At 54.8% G+C, this 26778-nt stretch overlaps 2 protein-coding genes and 1 long non-coding RNA gene across 12 annotated transcripts in view; 1 reads left to right on the top strand and 2 right to left on the bottom strand.

The window, feature by feature from the left end:
* Positions 1-364: 364 nt before the first annotated feature.
* On the bottom strand, positions 365-4314 carry LOC112067437 (FAS-associated death domain protein). Of its 2 annotated transcripts, XM_028479214.2 has the most exons (3): positions 3600-4314; positions 1754-1887; positions 365-1522 (listed from the first exon to the last, which is right to left on the bottom strand). In XM_028479214.2, exons 1-3 carry the CDS (start codon positions 4105-4107, stop codon positions 1472-1474), a joined length of 693 nt encoding a protein of 230 aa, XP_028335015.1. In that variant the 5' UTR covers positions 4108-4314; the 3' UTR covers positions 365-1471. The 2 variants fall into 2 exon arrangements, with proteins under 2 accessions (XP_028335015.1, XP_023989060.2); XM_024133292.3 differs by having other exon boundaries at positions 365-1887; positions 3600-4312.
* A 2595-nt stretch (positions 4315-6909) lies between these two features.
* On the top strand, positions 6910-10557 carry LOC114484238 (uncharacterized). Its single transcript, XR_003676897.2, has 3 exons — positions 6910-7158; positions 10099-10173; positions 10472-10557. It is a non-coding gene; the product is annotated as an uncharacterized lncRNA (long non-coding RNA).
* A 4541-nt stretch (positions 10558-15098) lies between these two features.
* ANO1 (anoctamin 1) overlaps positions 15099-26778 on the bottom strand; it is a 91342-nt gene continuing 79662 nt past the window's right edge. For 8 of the 9 annotated variants that reach the window (XM_024133135.3, XM_024133138.3, XM_055079483.1 and 5 more), the window contains 4 exons: positions 24747-24799; positions 22540-22724; positions 18381-18486; positions 15099-16746 (listed from right to left, as the gene is read on the bottom strand). In XM_024133135.3, the coding sequence (XP_023988903.1) occupies positions 16498-16746; positions 18381-18486; positions 22540-22724; positions 24747-24799 (593 nt within the window). In that variant the 3' untranslated portion in view covers positions 15099-16497. The remainder of the gene's footprint in view (positions 16747-18380; positions 18487-22539; positions 22725-24746; positions 24800-26778) is intronic. The other variant, XM_028478615.2, reaches the window with a different exon arrangement.

Genomic DNA, 26778 nt, shown 5'->3' with positions numbered 1-26778 from the left:
TACGTAGGAACCTTCAAGTTGTGAACTTTCAAAGATGCGAACGTGGAACTTACTAAGGAAGACCTGATGGAATTGGAGGCCCAGAGAAAGGACAAAGAGAGACAAGAGGAAGAAGAAGTAACTGAAGAACCAAAGAGATTCATGATGCAGGAAATGTCAAGGGGATTTTCTTTATTTGAGAAGGCACTGTTAGTTTTTGAGGCACAGGACCCGAACGTAGAACAGTACACGAAGGTTGCAGCAGCCATTCAGAATGCAGTCCAGTGCTATCGTGTCGTCTGTGATGGGCAAAAAAGAGCTACTACCCAGACATCACTGGATCATTTTTTCAAGAGGGTAGATAGAATTGAATCCAGCATTGGTTATAACACCCGTGTTCCTGGCCAGGCTTTCGGAGTCAAGAGTAGGGCCACTTCTGCCTTGTCTGCTGCATGACCCCAGCTCCTAGCAGTGTCTGGCACTAAGTACCTGCTGAAGGCTGGGTCCACAGCCTCGTGGGGAGTGTCGCTAGGGTCTCAGCAACCCAAGGTCAAGGCGGCATGGCATGACATCACAAGTAGCTTTCCCAAGGTCACAGCAAGAAGGCGCAAGGCATGAACGCTAGGCTCTCTGCCACTTTACACAATACACAGTAGTGCGTATATGTCAATCCCAATCTCCTAGTTCATCCCACGCCCTAAGCACTCCCCTTGTCAGTGGTCCCCGGAGCTGTTATGAAATGCAGCCACCCTACTGCCAGGCTGGGCCTGTAATAACCTTCAAGGGACACTGAAATCGACTACTATGGAATTCTGAGAGCATGTAAAATGAAATCATCATCAATGGGAAGAGAAAATTCTTTGGCATGTGGAGGTTTCCTCTGGAAAGGCCCTCACTTCAGTAGGGTTCCCTGAGAAGCAGGAAGAAAGATTACTTCTTACAATCAGAGGCTCCAGCTCCCTTGCCAACTCTGTTATCAGAAAGCGAGTGGGTTTTGACACAAAATAGTAACACACTGTGGAATCACAGGCATCATCTACTTCTCTGAACTAGTCTCTGCCCAGCCCTGTGCCCACATCTTCTAAGCACCTCACAGGCAGCGCCTCACCCCCCATGCCACCTGCCCCGGGAGACGGGTCTACACCGCCCGCCTCAAAGCCTCTGGCAACGGCGGGGACAGCAGGAGGAGCCAGTGGTCCCACGCGCGGGCTCCCGAGCTGGACAGCGCTGGCCCCCAGCCCAGCCCCCACTACTACTGACTTGCCTCCGGTTCGACTCTGCGCTTCCTCACTTGGACAACGGCCAGGTTTATAACCCTACCCACTACCTTTTATAGGTCCCTCCTACGTGTCGGATGTGGCCCGCAATGGCCTCCGGTAGGACCTCGTTTAACGGGGATGAAAGCATCTCCCTCTGAGGGTGATCACAGTGCCCAGAGCTCGCGTGGGCCCTCACCCGGCTCCCTGCCGGGTCTTCACGCGCTGGCACGCGGTCAACTGCGGTGGAGGGAACCGAAGTGCAGAGTGGGTCGATGCCGTTGGTCCTGGAGAAGAGCAGCGGGTCATCGGGAGGCCCCTGAGGCGGGCGAGTCTGAGTCCCAGGACGAAGGGGACACGGGGTCCCTACTCTCGCTCTGGAGGGCCCGGGCCCGCTGACCCTCCTCGATGAGGTCTGCCACCAGGTTCAGCCGGCAGGCCCTGAGCGCCCTCACCAGGTGGCACACGGCCGCTTCCTCCCTCCTGCTGCTCCTCCAGACTCTCAGCGACTCCCTCACCTGCTCTGCCAGGTTCCGGGGATACTTCTCCTCAATGGCTTCAATCTTGGCGTCAGACACTCTGAGGTGACGAGCCAGTTTCCTCCAGTCCTTCCCCACGTTATCACAGATGATGTCAAACGCTGCCCGCAGCTCTGGGGACGGAAAGAACACAATGACTGACCAGAGATTACGGGAGCTCTTCAGCAGACAGGCAACCCCACACTCCCTGATGGGCTCCTCGGTGCTGACCCAAGGGCTGGGTACCAAGAGGTCCTCCTGCAGAGGCCAATGACACACAGCAGCAGGGGGACCAGGGGAGGCCGCAGAAAGCCCAATCCTGCCCCAGCTAACCACACCCTGAAACACTACCAAAGAGGCGTGGCCTGCGAGATATCTACTCAGGACAGGGAGATGGAGTTGCTCCCCCATCTCACCCTACAGTGGGTTGAATGGTGGCCCCTAAAAAGTATGTCCACGTCAAACCCCTGGAACCGTGAATGTTAACTTATTTGGAAAAGGGCCTTTGTAGATGAGATTAAGTTGACGATCTTGAGATGAGGGGATCATCCTGGATTATCCAGGTGAGCCCTAAATCCAGTGACAAGACCACGTGCCATGGAGGCAGAGACTGGAGCGACGCGGGCACAAGCCAAGAACGCCTGGAGTCCCCAGAAACCAGAAGAGGCATGAAGGCTCCTCCCCGAGAGCTTTCAGAGGGAGCGTGGCCTACTGACACCCTGACTTGACTACTGGACCAAGAACTGTAAGAGCATCAAATTCTGTTGCTTTCGGCCACCAAGATACGGTAATTTGTACGCCAGCCCTGAACACCCCGATTCTCTTTTTGGAAGATGTCCTGACTGACACCAGTCCTCAGTCTCTGGCTACTATGTCCTCATCTGCTGAAAAGTCACTACTGAGATCAGCATGACAGACTACAAAAGGCTGTTTCTAGACGGGGGCAGGGAGAAGAAGAAGGACAAAATGCTTCTTGGAAGGCTCCTGCAAAGTTGCATCTTCAGCTACAAATCCCTGATATGCTGTCAGCCTGTGTGCCAACTCCTCCAGTTCTGTGAGGTGGGCACCTGCGTTACTGACCGCTTGTACAGAAGAGGAAATGGAGACACGGAAAGGTAAGTATAAATTATTTCTTGAGATCACACAACTAGACAACGGCAGAGCCAGGACCACACCTTGATAGCCCATTGTGCAAACAGTGTCCCTCATCAACCAACCCGTACCTGCTGTGACGCTTCTGGTGTACTTCCACTCCACCCGGGAGGTTAGCAATGTCCTTTCCTTTCGAGTAATCTCTAACTTACCCGGAGGGAGGGGGGAGGTGGAGAAAATACTGAGGCTGGGGGATGGGTGTCCATGCTCTGCAACTTAGGCTGTTAACTTCTGTGCACTATGGTTCTCCCATTTGCAAAGTGGGTATATTACCCGTCTCCCAGGGCTGTTTAGAGAAAACCCAAGCAAACCGAACCCGGAAAAGGTTAGGCGCCCGGGAGATCGAAACTACTGCTGGTCCAGCTGACCCTGCCTCCCCCGGCGGCCCCCAGTCCTCAGGCCCCGGCCCATCCCCCGGCTCCTCCGGCACGGCCCCGCCCCCACCTGGCTCCTCGGGCGCGGCCTCGCCCGCCCCCCCAACCCTCAGGCCCCCGCCTGGCTCCTCCGGCGTGGCCACGCCCGCCCCCCGACCTCAGACCCCTGCCCCCACTTGGCTCCTCCGGCAGGGCCCCCGCCCCCACCTGGCTCCTCGGGCGCGGCCTCGCCCGCCCCGCCAACCCTCAGGCCCGCGCCCCCGCCTGGCTCCTCCGGCGCGGCCCCACCTGACCCCCAGACCTCAGGCCCCCGCCCCCACCTCGCTCCTCCGGCGCGGCCCCGCCCGCCGCGCCCGCCTCGAAGTCTTCCAGGCGCCGCAGTAGGTCCTGGCGCCGCAGGGAGACGAGCAGCTCGCGGAGCAGCACGGTGTTCTCGGGGCTCATCTCGTTCTGCTCCAGCAGCACGGAGAAGAGGTCCAGGCCACTCTGCACGCGCTCCAGCTTCCTCTTGCCCACGCGGCTCTGACACAGGAACTTGAGCTCGGTCAGCTCGCTGCTCGACAGGCTGGCTGACACCGAGTGCAGCAGCACCAGGAACGGGTCCATGGCGGCAGGCGCGGCGGGGCCCGGCCCTCCTCTGGCTTCCCCCGGCCCGGCCCACCACCCGTTCTCTGGCTCGCGCCCCCGCAGACCCGGCCCGCGCCTCCTCGAGCGCCCCGCGCCCCTCGGCCTAGCGGCGGACGTTCCCACTTGAGCGTCTGATGCCCCCTCACCGGAAGTCTCCCTTGGGGCCGCTTTCTCTCGCGAGAACTCCCGGGACTCGTGCATGCGCCCCGAGTCCAAGTAGCCATTTCCGCCCGGGGGTGGGGGCGTGGCTTGCGGCCGCCGCCAGGAGGCGCACCAGACCTGTTGACGGCGGTGGGACTGGCGACCTCTGCGCCTGCGCCCTGACGACCTTCTCCTTCTGGGTGGGGGCCTGCGGCCGTAGGTGTCCCGACGCTCCGGGCGCGGGATGTGTTTTCTGTCGAAAGTTGCACTGCGGATGCCGATAATAAATGCATTTATTTGTTACCATTTGTGAAAATGCATGTCCTTTAGTGCCGCCTGGAGATCTGTGCAGAAAAGACTATTCAGAGGTTTATTTAGTTTTAAAAGTTTAATAACTACTTGATTTTTAAAAGTTATCCTCATTATTTTTCTGAATGCTTATTAGCGTTTACTGACGCCTACTGTGTACCACGCAGTAGGTTCTGGACACAAATCGGGAACAAAGTGCCGAAGGCCCCGCCTGCCCGGAGCTTACAGCATCAGGACACAAGGTTACCTAACACAGATAAGAAAGTGCAGGAAAGCCAGAAGTTAATGCGAGTCGCGGCCAAGAGGATAGGGGGATGGGGAGTGTGGAGGTGGGGCGGCGCATGTTGAGAGGGCGGGGTCCCAAGGTGCAGGTGCACGTGCGGGTGTAAGGGGCCAGGTGTGCAGGCTTGGGGGGGAGAGGGCGGGGCCACAGCAAGAGCAGAAGCAAAGAGGAGGGCGGAGGTTGCAGGAGCAGAGCCGGGGAGGAAGGGGGTGGCCAGCGAGGGGAGGGGGCGAATTAGGAGGAGCCAACTAAGAACGCGGCTTTACTGTCCCTGAGCCCCTGCAGAGGGTGAATGAAAGAGTGAAGCAATCTGAGTTACCTAGAGGAAAAAAAAATGTATATATATATAAAATGGAGATATAATTCACATTCTCTACAAGTCACCCTTTTAAAGTGTACAACTCAGTGGTTTTTAGTATATTCATAAGGTTGTGCAATCCCCACCTTTAGCTAATTTTAGTTTCGTCTCGCCCATGTAGAAGCCTGGTACTCATTATTAATCACTTCCTTTCCCTCGCTCTTTCTCCAGCCCCTGGCAACCACTAATTTACTTCTGTCTCTCTGGATTTGACTGTTCTGGACAGTTCATGTAAGTGGAACCATACACTTTTGTGTGGCCTTTTGTGCCTGGCTTCTTTAACTGAGCCTAACATCTTCAAGGTTCATCCTTGTAGCCTGTGACAGTGCTTCATTCCTTTTTATGGGTCAGTAGTATCCCATTGTACGGATAGACCACATTTGTGTATTCAGTCATCAGCGGATGGATCTTTCGTTTTTTTTCTGCTTTTTGGCCATTATGAATACAATAAATCCCCTACGTAGGAACCTTCAAGTTGTGAACTTTCAAAGATGCGAACGTGGAACTTACTAAGGAAGACCTGATGGAATTGGAGGCCCAGAGAAAGGACAAAGAGAGACAAGAGGAAGAAGAAGTAACTGAAGAACCAAAGAGATTCATGATGCAGGAAATGTCAAGGGGATTTTCTTTATTTGAGAAGGCACTGTTAGTTTTTGAGGCACAGGACCCGAACGTAGAACAGTACACGAAGGTTGCAGCAGCCATTCAGAATGCAGTCCAGTGCTATCGTGTCGTCTGTGATGGGCAAAAAAGAGCTACTACCCAGACATCACTGGATCATTTTTTCAAGAGGGTAGATAGAATTGAATCCAGCAAAGAACTAGAACCTGTGCCGTCAACGTCAGGCATGAGAGACCTTGCAGCTCACCCTCCGTCTCCTGTTGCTGACGATCCTTCAGCTCTGCCACCTCCCACCCCCTCCCCCTCCTCAGTCAGTAACTCTTCTGCCTGTTCACTCGATGCCAGCCCCTGGATGCCAGCTGTTGTGCTACTGTACTTTTCAAGGTACTGTACTGGAAGATTAAAAATGTTTTCTTTATTTTTTGTGTTTGTTTTTTATGTATTATTTGTGTGAAAAGTATTATAAACCTATTACAGTACAGTAGTATATAGCCGATTGTGTTAGTTGGGTACCTAGGCTAACTTTGTTGGACTTACAAACAAATTGGACTTACCTACACGCTCTCGGAACAGAACTGGTTCGCATGTAGGGGACTTACCGTAATGCTACTGTGAGCTCTGAGTTACATTTTTATAGAATCACTGGGTAGAACCCTGGATACTCCACAGTAATCCAGATGAGAGGTGCAGCCTTCTTTTGATTTGGGGGTGTACGTAAACGAGAGGCATTGAGGATGCTTGTAAGGTCTGAAAGATGGAGCGTCCATTGGCTGACCTGGGGAGGGTGTGGGTGGGGTTGAGGCAGGAGATAGACGGTCCCCAGTTTAGACATTTACAACTAGCCTCCTGTTTACGCTTTAAAAATAAAGATGATAACAGGAACAGGGTAAGCAGCTAGCTGGACTTCGTCTCCTGTGGATGCTTCAAGGCAGAAACGGAGAGGGGCTGAGCCCTGCTGGTGTAAAAGACAAAGAGACCACATAGTTCTCATTCTTGGGGCCAAGGAGACGCCCCCACCAGACTATGCATGTGCAGAAAGGTTAAAGGGAGGGGGCGCTAGACCATAATACGTTCTGTTAACCTCTCAAAGACCCTTGTGCTGGAATCCATCTTGGCTAAAAGATGCTTGTGCACGCAGGGGAGGGCCCTGAGTCAGACCAGAAATGGACTCAGAGCCAGACAAAGCAAGGCGATTGGCCAGAGGAAACCTAGAAGAACTTCCCCCATGTGATTTAAACCACCCCCAAAAGCACACGCCTCTCTCTCTCTCTCTCTCTCTCTCTCTCTCTCAGCCTGCCTGTGCTTTCTATCTTCTCTCCTGATAAACACTTTACTTGCCTCACTACTTCTCATCTCTTTGCTGATTCTTTCTTCAAAGCGGATGAGAGCCAGGGCCCTGCTCCTCGCCAATAGTCCCTGGTGGTCTAGTGGTTAGAATTCGGCACTTTCACTGCTGTGGTCCGGGTTCAATTCCCAGGGAACTGAGATCCCACTTCAAGCTGCCGCTCTCTGTGGTCGCTCACAGCCACCTGAGATCAGGGTGAGTTTGGGGGAGGACCTAGTAGAGATGTTGACTGGATAGTGGGATGCGTGGACCAGGGTTCGGAACAGAGATCTGGGCAGGAAATGGGAAGTTGGGAGTATCCTGCAGGTAGATGGTGTTTGTGATGGTTAATCTTATGTGTCAACTTGACTAGGCTAAGGGGTGGCTGGATAGCTGGTAAAACATTATTTCTGGGTGTGTCTGTGAGGGTGTTTCTGGCAGAGATTAGCATTTGAATTGACTAACAAAAGCAGATGGCCTTCCCCAATTTGGGTGGCATCGTCCAAATAGAATGAAAAGGCAGAGGAAGGGAGAATTCGCTCTCTCTGCTTGAGCACCGTTGTCCCCCTCCCCTCCCCGCCAATTTTCAGGCCTTTAGACTCAGACTGAATCACACACCAGCTTTCCTGGTTCCCAGCTTGCAGATGGCAGACTATGGGAGTTCTTGGCTTCTGTCACTGTAAGTGAGCCAATCTTACAATAAACCTTCTCATTTATCTCTATATATCCTATTGGTTCTCTGTCTCTTGAGAATCTTGACTAATACAGTGTTTAGACCACCCACAGAATGAGGTCACCAATGGAGGGAGAGGAGAAAGAAAAGAGGACCAAGGTCCGAGGCCAGAGGGCAGCTACTGTAAGGGAGACATGGAGGAGCCAGGGAGGAGGCTGGCGTGGGAGGGTTAAACCACATCCCCATCTGCTGGATCCCCAACCCTGCTGCCGCATTTCTTGGTCCCCTGCACGTGGCATCTCCTGACTTTACTACACATTTTTCTTCCTGCTCTGTTTTTTGCCCGTCTCCCCTGCAGAACACTGCAGAAGCGCCCTGCAGAAGCGCCCGGAACACTGGCTGGCACTTCATAGGAGCTCACAAAATATTTCTGACTGAATGAATCTTGTACAAGGCTTGGTTAATCTGAATCTCCATTAGCACAATTATCCCTGCGTCTGACCCACTACCTCACAGTTTGTAGCTTATCTTTTTATCCTCTTTACATGATCCTTCACAGAGCAAAAATTTTAACTTTTGATGAGGTCCAGTTCACCAAATTTTCCTTTTACGGATTTGATGGTTATAAGGCTATCCAAATTGTCTATTTCATCTTAATTGAGTTTTGGTAGTTTGTGCAGTTTTGAGGAATTTGTCCCTTTTTCTAAGCCTTAGACTTTATGAGCGTGGTGATTTGTAGTATTCCCTTATTTTATGTCTCAGTCCATTTTGTGCTGCTCTAGAAAAGTACCATAGACTGGGTGGCTTATACACAACAGAAATTTATTTCTCATGGTTCTGGAGGCTGGACATCTGTGATCAGGGTGCTAGCAGGGTCGCATTCTGGTGAGGGCCTGATCCAGAGTACAGACTCTGAGTTCTCGTTGTAGCCTCATGTGGAGACGAACAGAGAGGGAAGCAAGTTCTCTCCAGACTCTTTTAAGGGCACTAATTCCATCATGGGCGCCCCACCTTTGAACACTATCATAAGGGGGGAGGGTAGAGTGTCAACATATGAGTTTTGGGGGAACACATTCAGTCTGTAACATTATCCTTTTAATGGCTATGAGACCTGTAATGAACCCTCAATTTCATTCCTGAAATGGGTGATTTGTGTCTTCTCTCTTTAAGTTTCTCTGTCTTGCTAGAGGTTTATTGATTTTATTTATTTGTAATGAGCCAGCTTTTTGTTTCAATGATTTTTCTCTATCCCCTCCTCCACTTTTTATTTCATTTTTTTTTGCTTGTCTTGGCTATTTTATTTCCCTCTCCTTGCTTTGGATTTATTTTGCTCTTTTTTGGTTCTAGTTTGTTGAGGTAGGCACATAGGCTATTTATATCTAAGGTAAGCATTTAGTTTTTTGTTTTTTTTTTTTTGCGTTACGCGGGCCTCTCACTGTTGTGGCCTCTCCCGTTGCGGAGCACAGGCTCCGGACGCGCAGGCCCAGCGGCCATGGCTCACGGGCCCAGCCGCTCCGCGGCATGTGGGATCCTCCCGGACCGGGGCACGAACCCGCGTCCCCTGCATCGGCAGGCGGGCTCCCAACCACTGCGCCACCAGGGAAGCCCAAGCATTTAGTTTTATGGATTTTCCTTTCAACATTACTTTAGCTTTGTCCCACAAATTTTGGTATGCTGTGTTTTCATTTTCATTCATTTCTATGTATTGTTATTTCCTCTGGGACTTTCTCTTTGACCCATGGATTATTTGGAAGTATGCTGTGTAACGTACATGTGTTGAGAGATTTTCCTGTTGTCTTTCTGTCATTGATTCCTAGTTTGATTCCCTTATGGTAGAGAACACACTCTGGATGGTTTCAATTCTTTTAAACTTGTTGAGCTTGTTTTAGGGCCCAGTATGTGGTCTGTCTTGGTAAGTATTCCCTGGGTTCTTGAGAGAAAAAAAGGGTGCTCTTTTGTCATTGGGTGGCATGTCTATAGCTGTCAAATAAGTCCTGGAACACCCCCCACCCCCAGCCCGCCCCAGGCTCCTTCTCATGTCTTCAAGTATTCTGATAGAAGTTCTGCCCACCTAAAGGATTTCTCTTCACCGCTGTCCCTCAGGGATGCCTCAGAGAGGGGCTGTAGTGCTGCAACCATCCACTTTCAGGGGGCGCCTGTGTATCATGTAGAACCCCCCCATAAACCAGGCCTGAGTGTTCTCTTCCTCTGTCAACTGATCATAGGGAACTCCCCGTGAAGCCACAGGTGAACATGAGTGTACAACTGTCTGTTTGAGTCCTTGCTTTAAATTCTTTTGTTTATATATCCAGAAGTGGAATTGCTGGATCATACAGTCATTCTATGTTTAATTTTTCTGAAAAACCATCGAAGTGTTTCCCGTAGCAGCGGCACCATTTTACGTTCCTAACAGCAATGCACAAGGGTTCCAATTTCTCCACAGCCTCACCAACTCTTATTATTTTGTGTTTTTTGCATAATAGGCTTCCTAATGGGTGTGCAGTGGTGTCTCGTGGGTTTGATTTGCGTTTCCCTGATGACCATCTTGAGTGTCTTGAGTATCTTTTCATGTGCTTATTGCCCGTTTGTATGTGTTCTCTGGAGAAATGCCTATTCAAGGCCTCTGCGCACTTTTAACTGGGTTGCTTGTCTTTTTGTTGCTCAGTTGAAGGTGATCCTTATATATTCCGAATATAAACCCCTAATTAGAAACATGGTTTGCAAATATTTTCTCCCATTTTGTGAATTGTTGTTTCACTGTTGATTGGGTATCCTTTGATGCAAAAACCTCTTAAATTTTGATGAAGTCCAGTTTATGTGTTTTCCTTTCACTTGACGTTGTCTCCTTAAAAAAAGAAATGAGAAGCCCGCGCACCATAATGAAGAGTAGCCCCGGCTCGCTGCAACTAGAGAAAGCCCACGCACAGCAACGAAGACCCAGTGCAGCCAAAAATAAATAAAATTTAAAAAAAAAGAAAGAAAATGCATCTTCTGCTTGTTTCATGGATGAACATTGGTCTTTATTTATGAGGACGGTGAACAGAGTTACTTTCTTTTCTTCTTCTCCTGTGTCATCTCAGTGTGCTCCGGGCTCTTTCTTTTTCTGTTTGTTTTGGTCTTTCTCATTCCTTTTCAAGTCTCTCCTTAGATATCTGGGGACTCTGGGCTTTGCTTGGGGGTAGTTAGTTCTTTCCAAAAAAAACAAAAAAAACCCCTCCTTCCTGGGGGCAGGGGTACATGGTGGACAGGACAATGGCTCCCAAGGTGTCCAATCCCAATTCCTAGACTTTGTGAACGAGTTAGTTTACACGGCAGGAGTGACTTTGCAGGTGTGATGAAGATGAAGGACTTTGAGATGGGGCCATCATTCTGGGTTATCCCAGGGACCCAACCCATCACGGCCCTCATGAGCGGAGAGCTGGAGAGACAGCCGCGGGAGAAGGACTGGCCACCATGGCTGGCCTGGAGATGGCGGGAGGGGCCCAGCCCTGCCCACACCTTCCTCTTAGCCCAGTGAGACTTGCGTCAGACATCTGGCCCACGGAACTGTAAGGTAGCACGTTGGTGTTTTAAGCCACTGGGTTTGTGGTCATCTGCCACGGCCACAAACAGAAAACCCACACAGGCTCCACATGCTGGGTCTCTTTCTACCCTAAGGGCAGTTCCCACAGACAGCCAGCAGGAGGCGGCAGCCACCCACAAGCGAAACCAGACAAACACTCCTGCTGAGGTCAGGATAGCGATCAGGACAGGGTGACAGCTGGGTGAGGAGAGGTGACCAGAGGGGAGCACGAAGGGAGGCTTCTTGGGTGCTGTAACATTCTGAGTCCTGACTACAGAGGTGTGTGATTTCTGGGGAAATTGATTGTATACTCAAGATCTGTGTAGTTTTCCGTATGTTATACTTCAATAAAAAATGTTGGGGGAGAGAGAGATGAGGGTGAGGGGGCGGGGGGTGTGGATAGGGGACAGCAGGAATGGACACACTAAATAAATTACCTGGCAGAGCTCAGGAAATCAGACCTTAGTATGTACAGTGTTGCCTTTTTCCCAGGGGTGCATCCTGACAGGCTCTTGGCAGGGGCAATGTCCACCAGCCCTTCTGAGCAAACCAGGCTTAAAATGCTTGTGCTGAGCCAAGTCGGTGTCTCTGGGCATCAGATGTATCTTTGCTACAGGCTTCTCTGACAAAGGCTGTGAGTGAGCAGGGGGTGGGCTACTTGCTGTGGGCATATCTGTGGTCCAGAAGGCACCAGACCTTACCTCCCATGGGCCCCTTTCCTCCTCCACCACCATCCCTGTCAGCTTGACTCAGAGGTCCACTTGGCTCAAAGGCAGAAAGGCCTAGTCATCAGTCTTTTTGCCATCCATCCATCCATTCAAATGTCTGTCCATCCATCCATCCAAATGTCCATCCACCCATCCATCTAACTACCCAACCATCCATCCATTCACCCATCCACTCATCCATCTATCCTTCCATCCATTCAAATGTCCATCCATCCATCCATCCATCCATCCATCTATCCATTCAAAGGTCCATCCATCCATCCATCCATCCATCCATCCATCCATCCATTCACCCATCCACTCATCCATCCACCTTTCCTTTCTCCCTCCCTCCCTCCCTCCCTCCCATATCCATCCACCCACCCATCTATCCATCCACCCATCCCTCACTCACTCATTCATTCATTCAGCACTTTCTGGTGCCTCCTCCATGCCTGGCACTATGTCAGTGCTGCTTCCTGGCCTCTTTTCTGGCGAGTGTTAGCATTTCTCTACTTCGCTGTGGCTCTTACAAAACATGGATGGGTGAATGAGTGTTGCCAAAGTGTGGGGCACACACCACCTGTGGTGGGGGGCACGGGATCCTGCAGGTGAAAGTGTGTGTGTGCTGGGGATGTGGGTGCCGGGGGCAGGGGCTCTGAGTGCAGCCTTGGGGCGGGGACAGCCCTGTCTCAGGCACACATCTTGGCCAAGCTCCGTTGCAGGGAAGCCCACAGCTGGTCCTGGATCCCAGGAAAGGGACCGGGCCTGCGGCTTGTCCGGAGGGCCAGTGACTCCGGGAGCTGCCGTCTCAGCCGCCCCCTCAGCCAGCGGGAGAGGGGGGAGAGGGGCCGTGATTGTCAGAAAGGACACGCACCTTCTAAAGAAGAAGGGCCACCACCGGTCTCCAGTCAAGTGCAAGAGTGTGGCACGGTGAAAAATACAGCTGTGCCATCAGATGGCGTGATCTTTCAAGAGAACATACAAATCTGGATTTCTATGTGTAGGTACCGGGTTTTTATATATTAAATTAACTAAAAAAATCTAACAAGCCCTGAACCTGTCAGACAGAGGTATCTTGGGCTGGTTGCAGCTCACAGCAGCCTCCACCTTCAAGAGAACTGCTGAGTCCCCATAAAAGATGCTGGCATGCGTGCCCCCGGCCCCAGACCTCAGGGCCCCTGCGGGCCCTGGTCCTTCACTGTCTGTCCTCGGGGGCCCAGCCCTGCCCAGCTCCTGCCACACCACTCCAGGGACCAGAAGCAGAAACTGTTCAGGGCTGGGTGCCAGGGGCCTGGGTCCGAGGCATGGCTGTGTAGCCAGCTTGCTGTGTGACCGGAGCAGAGCCCTGACCCTCTCTGCGCTTCACCGTGTCCATCTGTGAAATAATGGCACCGTCCCACCAGCTCGTCTCTGGGGGTCCTTTCGCTGCCAGATCCCAGGTCCTTGTGATGTTAACCTGTTGGCTTCCTCCCACCCACCTCGGCCACCCTCGTCCAAGTCCCATTATTGCTCACCTGAATTTCTGCAACTCTCCTCTGTGGCTCCCCACCCCATTGCAGGGTCCATCCAAAGCCATCAAGACCTCAAAATGTGAATCAGGTCCATCACTGCCCCGGTTAAGACCGCCAGCCCCTGCCGTGGACTTACCTCCAAGCTTGAGGTCCTCACTAAGCCGGGGGCTGGTGCGACTTGGTCCCCGTCTCCTGCCACCTCCCCCCCGTGGCTCCCCTCCCGACATGATGAACTTCTTGCCGCTCCTCCAACTCACCCAGCACACTGCTGCCTCAGGGCCTTTGCACATGCACTCTGCTGCCTGAACCATCCTGCCTTCCTCCAGGGTTTTACATTCTGGCTCCTCCTTGTTCAGACTCCAGGGGCCTCCCTGCTCAGCTTGGTCACTCTCAGTCACACCCCTGTTTTATTTTCATCAGCGCCCCCTCCTTCCTCTGAGATGATCTGGGGCTGGGTTCATTTTCTTGTTCAGCCTCTGATGCCCACTGCAAGAGGTCATCCCCTGAGGGAAGGGGCTGTGTCTGCCTTGCTCACGGCTTCATCTTGAACGTTGCCTGGATGGATCTCTCTAAGGGGTGCCAAGGAGCCCCGTGATCTTGGGCAAGTCACCTCCCCACTCTGAGACTGTTCGCTCATGTACTCACTGGGGCCAAAGATCCTCCCCCTGGGAGGACCCATGAAAGGGGAGGGCTTCCGGCGATGCTGGCCCTGGGAGCCACCCTCATCAGGACTAAGGAAGAGGTTCCAAAGCTTGAGAAGGAACTTTTATTTTTAATTTATTTTTTGGCCGCCTTGCACAGCATGTGGGACCTTAGTTCCCCGACCAGGGATTGAACCCGCACTCCCTGCAGTGGAAGCGCGGAGTCTTAACCACTGGACCGCCAGCAAATTCCCCAGAAGGACATTCTTGACCGAGCAGCAGCCAGGGTCTCGTGAGCTTGGGTTTGCTGAGACTTCCCTGGGTACACAGCAGCACAAGGGGCACCCGAGGCCCTGCCTGGCCCTGCCGGTGCGCGGCTCGGGGCCTTGCTGACGTTTGAGTGCGAAAGATAGTCTTTCTTTCATGAAACGATGGTGATCATAGGTAATGAATTAAAGAAAAAGTGCCCCAACTTGCCCAGATGAAAGCACCGGCAACCCTGGGATGGTCCCAAAAAGGTGTGGGGGAAATTTTAGGTCCACAAAATCCCAAATACTAAAAACTCTCTCGGGTTGCAGGCACCAGGGGTTGGGATTTGGGTATCGTGGAAGAGGCTGCTGGGAAGGTGTGACCGCAATTTCCCCCTCCCCGGCACACATACGTGTACAGGCATGCACACACAGAGACAAAACAACACAGAAACGCATATGCACGCAAACCACACACGTGTGCACACACAGACACACACACCCATGCACATACTCGCGGACAGACAACGTCCCAGGAACATCCTGAACGAGCCATGTGTCTGGGGCCGAGGATGTGGAGGCTTATGAGTCCCTCCACATTTGCAGGTCCAACCACGGGGCTCTGGGGTTGGCCCCTCGAGTTTCCTGGGGCAAAAGTCACGCGGATGGACAGGGTTTGAGAGGAAGGTGTCATGTATGCAAATGTGGTCAGACGAGCTTCAGCCACGGTCCTCTGTGGATTTGTGTACGTTCACTTTTTTTAAAAAAAAGAACGGTTTCCGTAAAAGGATTTTTGGTAATCACCTCATTTTTAATACAATGTTTATATACAAAAAACCCCATTTCAAACCACTTACTGTACAAGAGAAAGTAGAAGCATCAGATTGCATGACTTTAGCAAAAAACAAAAATCTGCTACACCTACGGACTTCCCCCCTAGTTGACAGCTCACAGGAATGTCAGCGTCTCACCGACCACACGTTCAAGACAGACACGTTTATCTTTTCGTCCCTCCCTTCGGTGAAACATTTCTTTTATGTTTCTCTGGGTGCTTGAGAAATTTCAGATCATCGGTTAGTATAATGGCTGCAAATTGAGATCATTCTTATCAGCTATGAGATTTGTTTTCACAAGCTTTTAAAATGATAATAGTCCAACAGTAACATTCCTGTAAGTAAAAATATAGAGAAGTGTTACCAAAATAGAAGCCTTTATTAATAAAAATCTTTGGTATTAACAGTATTTTAAATTCCTCTCAATGGTATTCGGCTAGCTAATAAAATAAAAGCCTTCCGCCTTTGAGCTACAGAGAAAAAACCCTTACATCCACTGTAGAACTGATTAAAAAAAACACCCAATAAATATTCTGAAGCTGCAACAGTACCCCTCAGAAGCCTTAAGACTTCTTGCAACCCTGAAGCCGTCTGCAGAAACGCCTCCGAGGTCATAATCCCTCACCGCCTGTTTTCCTGCCACCCCGAGGTGGGGGAGGCATGTGGCTGCTGGTGGGGACCCCAGAGGTGCCGGTCACCGCTCATTCAGGACCCCTGCACCCCACTAGTTTTCCAAGAGTAAATTCAGAGCTTCCTGGCCCTCTGAGTGGACAGAGACAGGGCACCTCTCTTTCTGACCGGTGTCTCGGTTTCTGAATCCAGGGAAGGAAGAGGTGATGAAAAAATCTCACTTTTTCAACCTAGAGACAGGTGATGTCTTTTGCCTTGCTGTCTTTTGATGTCTCTTGCCTTGGTGTCAGCACCGTTTATCCCTTGTCCACTTCTCTGTTTGCCCTCAAGTCTCGCACCAGCTTTCGTCTAATGCCTTGGAAGACCACCTCGCCTCTCTCTTAAGGCGTCAGGAGGGTTAAAGCGATGTCTTCTGGGGGCTACTGCTCACCACTAACGGCCGAGGGGACCCCAGACTCCAAGCGGCGCTTCCGCAAAGCGCCTGCATCCCCTGTGTATCACCCTGTCCCCAGCAACCATCCCGATTAACCTCGAATACGAAAAGGTAACAGGATCCCCTGCCTAACGGTTTCGTGCCAAAACAAGAAAAAAAAGCAAACAAACAGGAGAAGACGGGGAAACGTCGTCCTACGGGAAGAAAGTGGTCTTCCAGGCTTGCCACAAACCCAGGAGCCACCGGGCCAGCGGCTCGCGAGACGTCGCCTGCCCCGGGAGAGGCTGCGCGTGCTCGACGGGGACGCCCGGCAGCTACAGGGCGCCCCCGGGGAAGTCGGGGCTGTCCGGTGGGGCAGGGCGGGCGGGGCTGTGGTTGTTGAAGGGCTCCGCTTTCTTCCGGTCCTTCTCCATCCACGCGTCCAGCAGCTGCTGCTTGCCCTGTTCCTCCCTCATAAACAGCTCCACCATGAGTACCTTCTCCTTGTGCATCTGCTGGCTGATGTCCTTGGGGATGTCAGGGATGACCCAGTCCACAAAGTCGCTCATGAACATGACCAGGTTCTGGAAGGAGAGGCAGCATCGGGGGTGGGAAGCAGGGCCTGGGAAGCACTCCCACTTCCACCTGCGCCCCACCTGGCAGCGCCTTGTCCCGTCACACCCCGGCCCTGGGACCTCAGACACACCTGGACTTCCCAGGCCTCGGTTTCCCGGAAGCTATAAATGAAACAGGAAACCAGCCGGCGGGGGGGGCCTCCGGTGGCCGACTTTCTTGAAAGAATCTGAGCTCAGTAAATAGGAAACAGCTCTGAATCTCTTGGCTGGGAGGCTTCAGAAACGATCTGACTGGTTACACATCACCAAATATAACAAGTGTTAAGGCTTTAAGGGAAAATAGTCAAAATACAAAGAGCCCAGAAACGCAGGCAGCTGAAACTGTCTCTGATGATTCCGCAGCCCCTCTGCCATTTGTGAGGATCACCCTGCACGTTTGCCCGCCTCCCTGGATGCATTTCTGGTCCACAGGGTGCAAATGAGTTGGCTTTTACGGAAAGATGGAAATCTCTGGTTTTTAAACTTCTGTCTGACCGGCACTTGTTAGTACGTATGGCTGAGTGAGTCACCTGGTCACGGAAGGTGCCGGCGCCCCCCCATCCGCCATCACCTTTCTGGGGTGACGCCCCAAGCCCCCAGCTGTGGTGGGTGCTGGCCGCTAAGGCTCACGGAGGCTCGTCTCCAGGGAACCGTCCCCCACCACCGGCCTCCCCGTTCCCGGCCTGGATGGCTGCAGCCAATGACTGGCCAGGCGGAGACTGAGGCCCTCTTTTGCGTCGAGGTGGGCCCACGTGTGTGGTGGGCTCCATGCTCCAGCCCAGACCCCCTCCCAGCCGAGCTCCGTGCCGCCAGCCCCCGGCAGGGCCTTCCCTCAATGACCGGCTTGCACCAGAATCCCCGGCTCAGGCTCTGCTTCGGGGGAACTGGGCCCCAGACACTCGTTCTGGCTCCAGAGGGCTATGGAAAGCTGGCGGACAAGGCAGTGGGGCCTCGGGGGCCGGAAGCCCTGCCAGGGGCCACACTGTGCAGAAGGGGCGGGGCTGGGGCTCGAACCCAGTTCCTGGATTCCCGGTTCTGGGGGCCACACAGGAGGGCAAGCCCAGCACAGCCTCCCCGGCTGGGACCTCAGGGCCGCGCGCATCAGCTACTCCCCAGCCTGGGGTCCTGTCCACTGGGAATCGCTCGGGCCTCAGAGGTAGCCCCACTCCCCAGAGACTGGGCCCGGCGGGGGGCAGGGGGGCGCTGGTGCCAGCTGGGAGCCCACTGCCCTCCTGTCCCTGCCAGTCCTATCCACGGGGGCGTGTCTCCTGCTGCACAGTGACAGGGGAGACCGAGGTGGGTCCCTCCCAGGTCTCCTTCAATAAAGATGCTTTGCATTTAACTAAACCTGCGTTCCCTGAACGACCCCAGTCCTTCCGGCACCCCCTCCCGCCTTCCTTTAACTGAGGAGGGTCTGGGACCTGTCCTTGCCCAGGGCCTGGGGTCACCAGTACTCCCCACCCTTGGGTGCCCAGGGCAAGTCCTCCAGCCTCCGAGCCCCCGACGCCGGCCCGCTCCTGTCCTCCTGACCCTGTTCTGGGCATAGGGCGCCTCCTCGGTGCCTCAATTCCCCAACCTTCTGGAAGCAGACAGGGCCCTCGCACCTGGAAGACGATGACAAAGGCCAGCCGGGCGGCCAGGACGGCCCAGAAGTCCTTGGAGATGTCGTACTTGTGTTCCGACCATGGTGGCTCTCGGTAATCTTTGTACCTGCAAGATGGAGGTGGGTCTTCAAGAGGAACTGGGGTCTGGCCGCCCCGAGGGGCTTGTGAGGGTCAGGAAAGCCTGAGTCGGACGCCGGGCCAACTGTAGGACAGCACCCTCCCTGGAGGAAGAGGCCCCCCTCCAGGGAGTCTCCCCACGTTGGAGGGGGTGCCAGCACCCACGTGGGCTGGGCAGGCCCGAGGGGCGTCCCCATAAGTCCAGCCGTGGGCCCACAGGAGGGGGCTCTGGGACCATCGGGTCCAGGGGTTCCAAACTTCTGAAGGCAGTGGAGCCCATTTTCCATAAAGAATTCCCACCTGAGACTCCGGTAGGTCACACAAAGCAAGTGGGGCCTCCCTGGTTGAAGAGGGGTGGGGTCCCTAAGCCTAGAACCTCAACCCAATCCCCATCATCCACAAAACTCCAGGCAGGGCTCCATGAAATCCAGTTCTCCGGTCTCGACCCTCTCTGTCGGGGAAATTATTGCAAAAAATGAAACGTTTTCTCAAAGCCCTTGTACGACGTTAACCATTACAGTTGGTGTGGTCAGGGCACCCACGGGGCCCAGCGCCCGAGGGGCAAGTCTCTCCCTCTCCCAACTGTTAGCTCCTTATCTCCGTGTAATAAATACCAGCCCACCCCTCTTCTCATCACTTCCAGACATTGCCCCCGAGCCCCTGCTGGGAGACAAGTCTGCTTACTTCCCTGGCCCCCAAGGTCCCACCTCTGTCCCTTGTGCAGCGGGAGTGGTGGGTGCCTCCTGGGCTTTAGGTCTGCCTTTTTCTCAGAGGCCCAGAGACGCCTGATGTGGGGCAGAGAGAGGATGAGAACCCGGGTTCTGTCCCCACCAACCGCCCCCAAATTTGGGGGGTGCTTGGTTTTAACGGGGCTGACCCCCTCTGTGTGGGAAAAGCTTCCCTAAAGCCGTGTGAGGAAGCCATGGCCGGGGCGGTTTCTAGGTGCTGGGTTGCAGGTGTGCCCTGCTGGTTACTGAAAAGCTGAGGCCCAGTTGGGGAGACCAGGAGAGGAGGCACCTAGCTCTGTGGGCACAGGCCTCGCATGGACCCAGAGCCGGCTCCCGCCTTGCTGTGTGTCCCTGCGCCCTCGCTTGGCCTCTCTGGGCCTCGGTCTGGCATTCCCTCACTTAGTCACGTCGCAAGTATTTATTGAGCAGCTACTGCATGCCCCTGCATTCCAGGGGCAGAGCTTGCGGGGGGCACAGACAGGGCCCCTCACCCACAGAGCTTTGTGTCTGAGGGAGCTGGATGGGAGTCTCGGAGGGCCTGTTCAGAGCTAAGCTGCCAACCCCAGAGACAGGACTGGGCTGGGAACACACGCTCTGGTGCCAGCTGCTGAGCGACGCAGAAGATGCACCACCTGATCTCCGATGGGAACAGGCATCCCCTGGTCTCCCAGCGTCAGAAACCACACACATTTTCTCTTCCCTCTTCTTTCTGTTCTCAAGGCCAGCTGCACCAGGATGCTGGGAAATGTGTTTGGGTCACCTGGCAAACTCCTATGCATCCCTCAAAGCCCACTTACATAAGAACCGTCCAGCTGCCAACCCCCACCACCTGCACCGACCTCTATCAGAGATGACCTTACAGTTTTCCTTGCTTTGCTCTTGTGCTAAGCCTGCCAGATCTCCCTGGGGAGAATAATAATGCCCTCTCTGGGGCTGCTGTGAGCGTTCAATGAGACCGTGTCTGTTTCGGTGCAGGAATAAATGGTAGCCAGCAGTGATCACAGCGCTCGGCTCTGCTAAGCTGCCTCTCCCATACCTGCTGCCCCAGGCTGGGCTGGGTGCTGCTCCTCCCACAGCCAACTCCTCTGGGAGGCGGCCGGCAGCACGGAGCTCACGGCACCTACAGCACTTAATAGTGGGCAACGGTTGGATGGGCCTGGCTAAAGCCCGAACCCCAGGGAGCAGAGTGGACTGGCCCATGGCCTTCCTTCTCTGTGGGGGTAAAAGGAACAAGGGTCTCACTTAAAAACCAGGTCTCTGCTCTGTCTCCTTGGCCTCCCCCTGCGTGGCCAGGGCTCCTGACCGATGCATGGATGGTGAGCTGCTTCCGGGGGCTGGATGCCCGATGCCCGATTCTTACCCAGGAAACACCAACACTGACATTTCTGAGGGAATTTGTAATACAATGACCACCCATATCCCTGCCTTCTTTGTTCTAAATCCTTCTTCCTCTAAAATTCATTTTGAGTTAAATCGGTCGGCCTGAGTGTGTTCCCGGCGTGGGATGTTCAAACAAAGCGAGAGAAGTGCAGCGCTGGCTGAGAAGCGGCAGGCGTCCTGGACCGGAAGCTCGGGGGTCTCTGGGGCCCGTGCCTGCGGAGGATGGGGAGGAAGGGACCTCGAGTCCCTGCCCTTGACCCCCAGCTCTCCAGGCTGACCCTGCTCGAGGCGACCGTGCAGGGGGTTGAAGCAGATCACCTGGGCCTTTCCTGTGATGTACGTGCTCACACACATGTGCCTTGAAACACGCGGTGGGTGGGATTCTGAAAAGCGGGAAGCACATCGTGTTGTATGTTTGTGTGCCTTTCTCGTTGGCAGGCCTGGCTGTACCGGGTCCCAGAGTAGCTGTGGTCCCTGCCCTGACACAGAACACACGGCACGTCGTGTAATTTCTCTTTAATCCCTGGGGGTCAGCCGGGCACATCTGCTGTTGCAAAGCCATCAGTAGCACCTATGCTGGATAGGTCTGCCCGCCCGTTCCAATGACCGCACGCGGCGCTGTTTTTCCATTTCTTGGGCCAGTTTTTTTTTTTTTGCAAGCGGCCACATGTCACTGCTTGCTGCTGTCAGCACCCTGGACCCTGGCGGTCTCCTCCACTTCCTGCTACTAGGGCAAGGATATGAAGACAGACAGGTAAGCTTGATAAAACTATGGGCAAAGTAAGAGTAAACGCCTTGGGGCAAATTATCCGCCCTGCGCAGAAAGGGCTGCGTCATCGAGTGGGCTTTGTGACACGTGTTCTGGCCCTTGCAGTCTTTCGCGTTCTGAATCTCAGCTCTGTTTCCTGACCCGGGATGCCGTGCCCCCGCCTGCGCCTTCAGTCCTAGCGTCCACCACGTTTCCCTTTACGCTTTACGCTCCAGAACAGGCTGCAGTTTCCCACCCACAGACACCCCTGCTCACCACTCTTCTTTGACCCACTTTGCCCCTCCCCTTGGAGTGACCCCTCCTGCCTCCACTCTCTACCTGGGCTTCCGGCTACTATCACCCCTTTAACTCGATCTGTTTATGCTTCTGTTACCCCTGCACAAAGTCCCTGGGCAGCAGGGATCATGTGGCCCACTCCCGAGCCCCCAGCCCTGAGCCCCCGGCCCCTAACCCAGCCAGGCTGGCACATGGAGGATGCATAGCGAATAGCCAGGCCTGGCTCTGCCCCTCTCTCGTGCCCCCACCCCCTTCCCCGCCTCCGTCTTTCCTGGGGTGCTCCCTGCCCGCCCTGAGTGTCTGGCCAGCTGATGGGGCCCCGCAGGTTGGACCCTCTCAGACATCTGTTAGCACCCCAGTTTTCCTTGGGATGCCCCCAAATCTATGGCCGTGACTCCATACCCTGACACACGACCCAGACCTAGCCAGTAAGAGCCCCGCCCACTCTGGCAACAGTGATTGGTTCAGGGATGGGCCTCTGACCCAAGACAGGCCATTGAGACTCAATGCTAGGACTTTTGCTGACTAGTGGGAAAGAAAGCCCCCCTGCTGGGACTGCTGAGCAGAGAGGACTGCTGGGGGACACTTAGTGCCTGTCAGGAAATGATGCCCACATGCAGGAATGTATAAAATTGGGAGGCAATGTCAGCATGGGGCCGGATGACAAACGGCAGCTGCTGGATCCAGCCATGCCTGAAGCCTCTCATGGACTGCATAGTTAAAGAACTAATACATCACCTCCTACCCCCACCCCAGGGATATTTTTTTTTTCCCTTGAAGCAAGATTGAGCTGTTCTGTGATTTGCCCTGAAAGAATCCTGGCGTGAACTGGGGTTTTCGCAGAAGCCCACCAAACGGGGCTCTTTAAAGAGAGCTGCCTGGGTGGTACCTGCAAATCTGCACCTCGTAGCCCAGGTCTAGGGGGTCGTTGGGGGCCGTGCCGTTCTGGAAGTCGCTGACGTTGAAGGAGGAGAGGGTGTGGTTGACGAAGCCGTGCATGGTCCCGTTCTCACTGTACATGTAGAGGTACACCAGGCGAGGGATGAAGTCCGACGTGAAGGAGATCACGAACGCCTGGGCCGGGGGACAGAGCAGTGAGTGCGGACGCCAGCTGGGAGGGGGAGGGGGACGTGCCCCACCTGAGCCAGGGCGGCGCTGGCCCTGGGCCCCGGCCACGTGACCCAAGTTGGCAAACATGACCCCATGGCCTCGGCTGGTCAAGTGGCAAACGAAGGGTTGGGGGCATTCCTGTCAGCCCCTCCAGCACCGTGAGGAGGGGGCCTGGGGGCTGGGAACAGGGCGCCCCTGAACGAGAAGGCTTGGGGACAATGCTGGCTGCCTCTCACTGGCTGTGTGGCCCTGGACAAATCGCCTGACCTCTCTGTGCCTCCATTTTCTCTTGTCAAACAGGGCTAACAGCGCCCACTCTAGGTGCTTCTCCTTCCTGGCTTGTTTGAAAGAGAGCAAGGCAGGGAGGAAAAGTGCTCTGTAGACTGTGAAGTTCAGACCCAGCTCACCCTATTCTAGAGCAGTCCCCGGGGCAGCGTAGTGTGAGGCCAGTATCAGAGCGTGGACCCGACGGCCTGGGGTAAAGTCCAGCTCTGCCTCTCGTTGGCTGTGTGACCTTGGGCAAGTCACCTGACCTCTCTGTGCCTTGGCTGTATCACCTGCAAGATGGGGCGATAACCCTGTGCCTCCGTGGGCCGTGTGTGCACTTTGGGTGGGTGCACTGAATGGGCTTAGAAGGGCCTGGAACATTCTAGATGCTCAATAAATGTCAGCTGCTATTATTATTGTTGTTGCTTCTGGTTCTTCTCACGAGACGTCCAGCTTGTCCCTAGCGGCTCTGCTCTCAGCGCCCCCACGCTCATGCCCCAGAGGGGCTGTACCTTGGTGTTTCCAGCCTCTCCGCATCAAAATGTGCCCCCCAGCTCAGCCCGGGTCGGGGTGCGGAGCTGTCGCTGTCCAGTGTGCAAGCTCAGCCCACGGTGTCCTTTTATAAGTGGGGTTTCAAAGCCTTAACCCAGCGGGACTGGGTGGCTGATAGGGAGCTGTCAGCCAGCAGGGAAAGCAGGTCCCGGGCTCTGAGGGTCCCTTCTCCTGGGCCGGGCATCACTTCCTGTGCCGTGGGGACTGAGTGTCAGGGCCTCACTGTGACCCTGACCCAGCACTGTGACCATCTGCTCCAGGGAACTGCCTGCCCGCCTCCCCACCCCCATCCCTGACCCTACAAGGCGCAAGGTGGCAGCTTCTGGGGGCCTCAGGCTTGGCTGGCTGGTGGAGGGGTTAGGGTAACAGGGCTGAGGCGTTGCAGACACCCCTGGGGATCTCGTGTCAGGAAGGCGTGGACCAGATGCTGGGGAAGGGCCATGGAGGGCGGGGCGCTGCCCTCAGCAAGCGTGTGTGTGTGTGTGTGTGTGTGTGTGTGTGTGTGTGTGTGCGCGCGCGCGCGCAACTGGCAGGTTCCTCTTCTCCGTGTTTCAAGATTTCTCAAACTTTCTTTAAAGAGCGGGCATGAGTTTCACATAAAGGGGGAAAGTTAACTTTTTTTTTTTTGGCCGTGCCGCGTGGCCTGCGGGATCTTAGCTCCCTGACCAGGGATCGAACCCGTGTCCCCTGCAGTGGAAGCATGGAGTCTTAACCACTGGACCTCCAGGGACATCCCCAAATTAACTTTTTTAAAAAAGAGCAGAAGAGTTGCTAATGAGGAATCTGTGTCTCTCTCTGTCTCTGTGTCTCTGTCTCTCCCGCCCTCCCCGTCTCTGTCTCTCTCCCTCCCTGTCTGCCTCTATCTCCTTCTCTTGTTTGTGCTCAGGACTCGGGAGAGAGGGGACTTAGGGGCCAAGGTGGGCGCGGTGGAGGGTTTTGCCCCCGGTTGCAGAGAAAGGTCGAGGAGATTTTGTCATTCCCACCAGAGCCCGCCCCACCCCTCAACAGGACCAAGGGATGCTTCTGCAGAGGAGATGCTCCTGCCATCTGGGAACCGCTCCGAGGCTGGAGGTACGGACCAGCTCCCTGGAAGCGGAAGGGGTGCCCGGCCGCGTGGCAGCTCGGCCGGGCTTCCTGGCCGAGGTCCTGACGTCACCGGTCACTTACGTTGATTATGACAGCAAGCTTCCCGACGCCTCTGAGGATATTGTACCAGATTCCTGGGGGGAAGGGAAGCACAGGTTTAAAGACCCCCTTGCCCTGGCTCTCAGTAACTCGGGCTAGCAGGCAGCAGCCCGGCCTAAGCAGGGGCCGGTCTGGTCCTTTTCTGGGGCAGGTCAGACACGTGGTAACAGGGAGTTGTTTGGGGAGGACCTGGGGGAGCCTGGCTGACAACAGAGCCCACGGCTTGTACTGGCTCGTCAGCTGTTTGTAAGCAAACTGTGTAGCTTCTCAAAGAGATGCTGAGAAACATCTGGTCCCTGGTTCTGAACAATCTCCTGCGAAGCTGCGTAAACTACTGATGGGCTTGGATGGAGCCTTTTTTCTAGAGAGACAAAGATTCCATTTGGATGCAGCACCTGCCCCAAAGAGCCCACGCAGCAGTAACCGGAGACTGAAACCACGAAGTCTGATGTCCTATGAATCTTCTGTAGCTCTAGTGCCAGGAAAACTGAATTTAGGGACAGGCCAGATGCAGGGCCAGTGTCAAGGAGCAAAGCCAGGGCCCCCGGCTGGTGAGGCTGGGACCACGGCCTGGGTATAATGAGGGGACAGCAGTGCGGTACAATCCATTTCCCGTCTGGGTGCCCCCGTGTTCCCATCAGCCCAAGGTGCAGCACTGTAGCTAATCACCGGTGAACAGGAGGCTGGTTACACAGCGCCTGGAGAATCACATGCTCCTGCTCTACTGGCCTCCCTCCCAGCAGAGCCAAGAACCAGAAAGCCCAGGAAGGAAGCACTTTCCCCAGGGCTAGCCCCACTCCTTCGGGCCTCAATGCTGCGACTCCCGGAAGGGCGCCCAGGGTCGCTGCCCGCCCCTGCCCCCAACCTGACCGCGTTCCTATCAGGCTAGGCACACATCATCGAAAAGCTGGGGCTGGAATCCTGTCCCAGGCGCTCTCTCCCCCTGCCCGGAGCCAGATCTGAGCGGTGACGACGGCACTTCTCAGGAAGGGCTGGAGGGGAGTGGCCGGTGGTTGGGGGTCTCTACCCAGGGCACACAGAGCTGCTCATGGGCGTCCCTGCCCTTGCAGTGAGCGCCTGTCTCGGGGGTGTACGCTGGGGGTCTGCAGAGACAGCAGGAGCTCAGGCCCACGTAGCCCAGAAGCTGGAAACCGCAGGCTGGGACCCAGCACCCGTGGTCTGCCGCGAGGGGGCTCCCCAGCCGCCGCCGGGGAGCACTCCATGAAGCAAGCATTTACGATGCCCGCTGCAGACCCTTCTGCGGGGCTCGTGGGAGTAACGCTCACCTCCCTGCCCATCAGCCGTCCGTGCCGGCTATCAGCGAACCCAAGATGGGAAGTTCGTCCCGGTTCTGTTGGGTCTTCCCACGAGGGCAGCGGTTTTTGATTCACTTTCGCGCTGGAGCAGGTGGCAGGGCGGTCACGGGGCCTGCACTCCTCGGGGCGCTACATCCACCCACCCTTCCCGTCTCCCCCGGAGGAAGCACTCGAGGTGCAAGTGAGCGGGAGGCAGCTCCTCGGGCAACGCATCCTTACAGAATCAGCACTGTGCACGGCCCACCCTCACGGCTGGCCGACTCGGGGGCTGGGAGCCCTTCCGGGGACTCCAAGCTCCCGGGGAGGCTGTGATCTGCACATCCTTCACCCCTCCTGGGCCTAACACGCGGCCTGGCACGTGGGGCTGGGTGCTGTCGGCTAAGTGTTGGCTGAGTGACTGTATGAACGTAGAAAGCCCTTCCGACTAGGCTTCATGCCCGAGCAGAGGTTGCCACATCCAGGTGCGTGGGTCTTCCCTCGAGCTTGCCCGCTACTTAAACAATGTTGGTGGGAATGTAAATTGATCCAGCCACTATGGAGGACAGTATGGAGGTTCCTTAAAAAACTAAACATAGAACAACCATACGACCCAGCAATCCCACTACTGGGCATATACCCTGAGAAAACCATAATTCAAAAAGAGTCACGTACCACAATGTTCATTGCAGCTCTATTTACAATAGCCAGGACATGGAAGC

Source organism: Physeter macrocephalus, chromosome 18 (assembly GCF_002837175.3).
Source record: "Physeter macrocephalus isolate SW-GA chromosome 18, ASM283717v5, whole genome shotgun sequence".
In the NCBI taxonomy this organism is placed as follows: domain Eukaryota; kingdom Metazoa; phylum Chordata; class Mammalia; order Artiodactyla; family Physeteridae; genus Physeter; species Physeter macrocephalus.
Note: the sequence above shows the minus strand (reverse complement) of the source record. Positions and strands in the feature narration are given on the sequence as shown.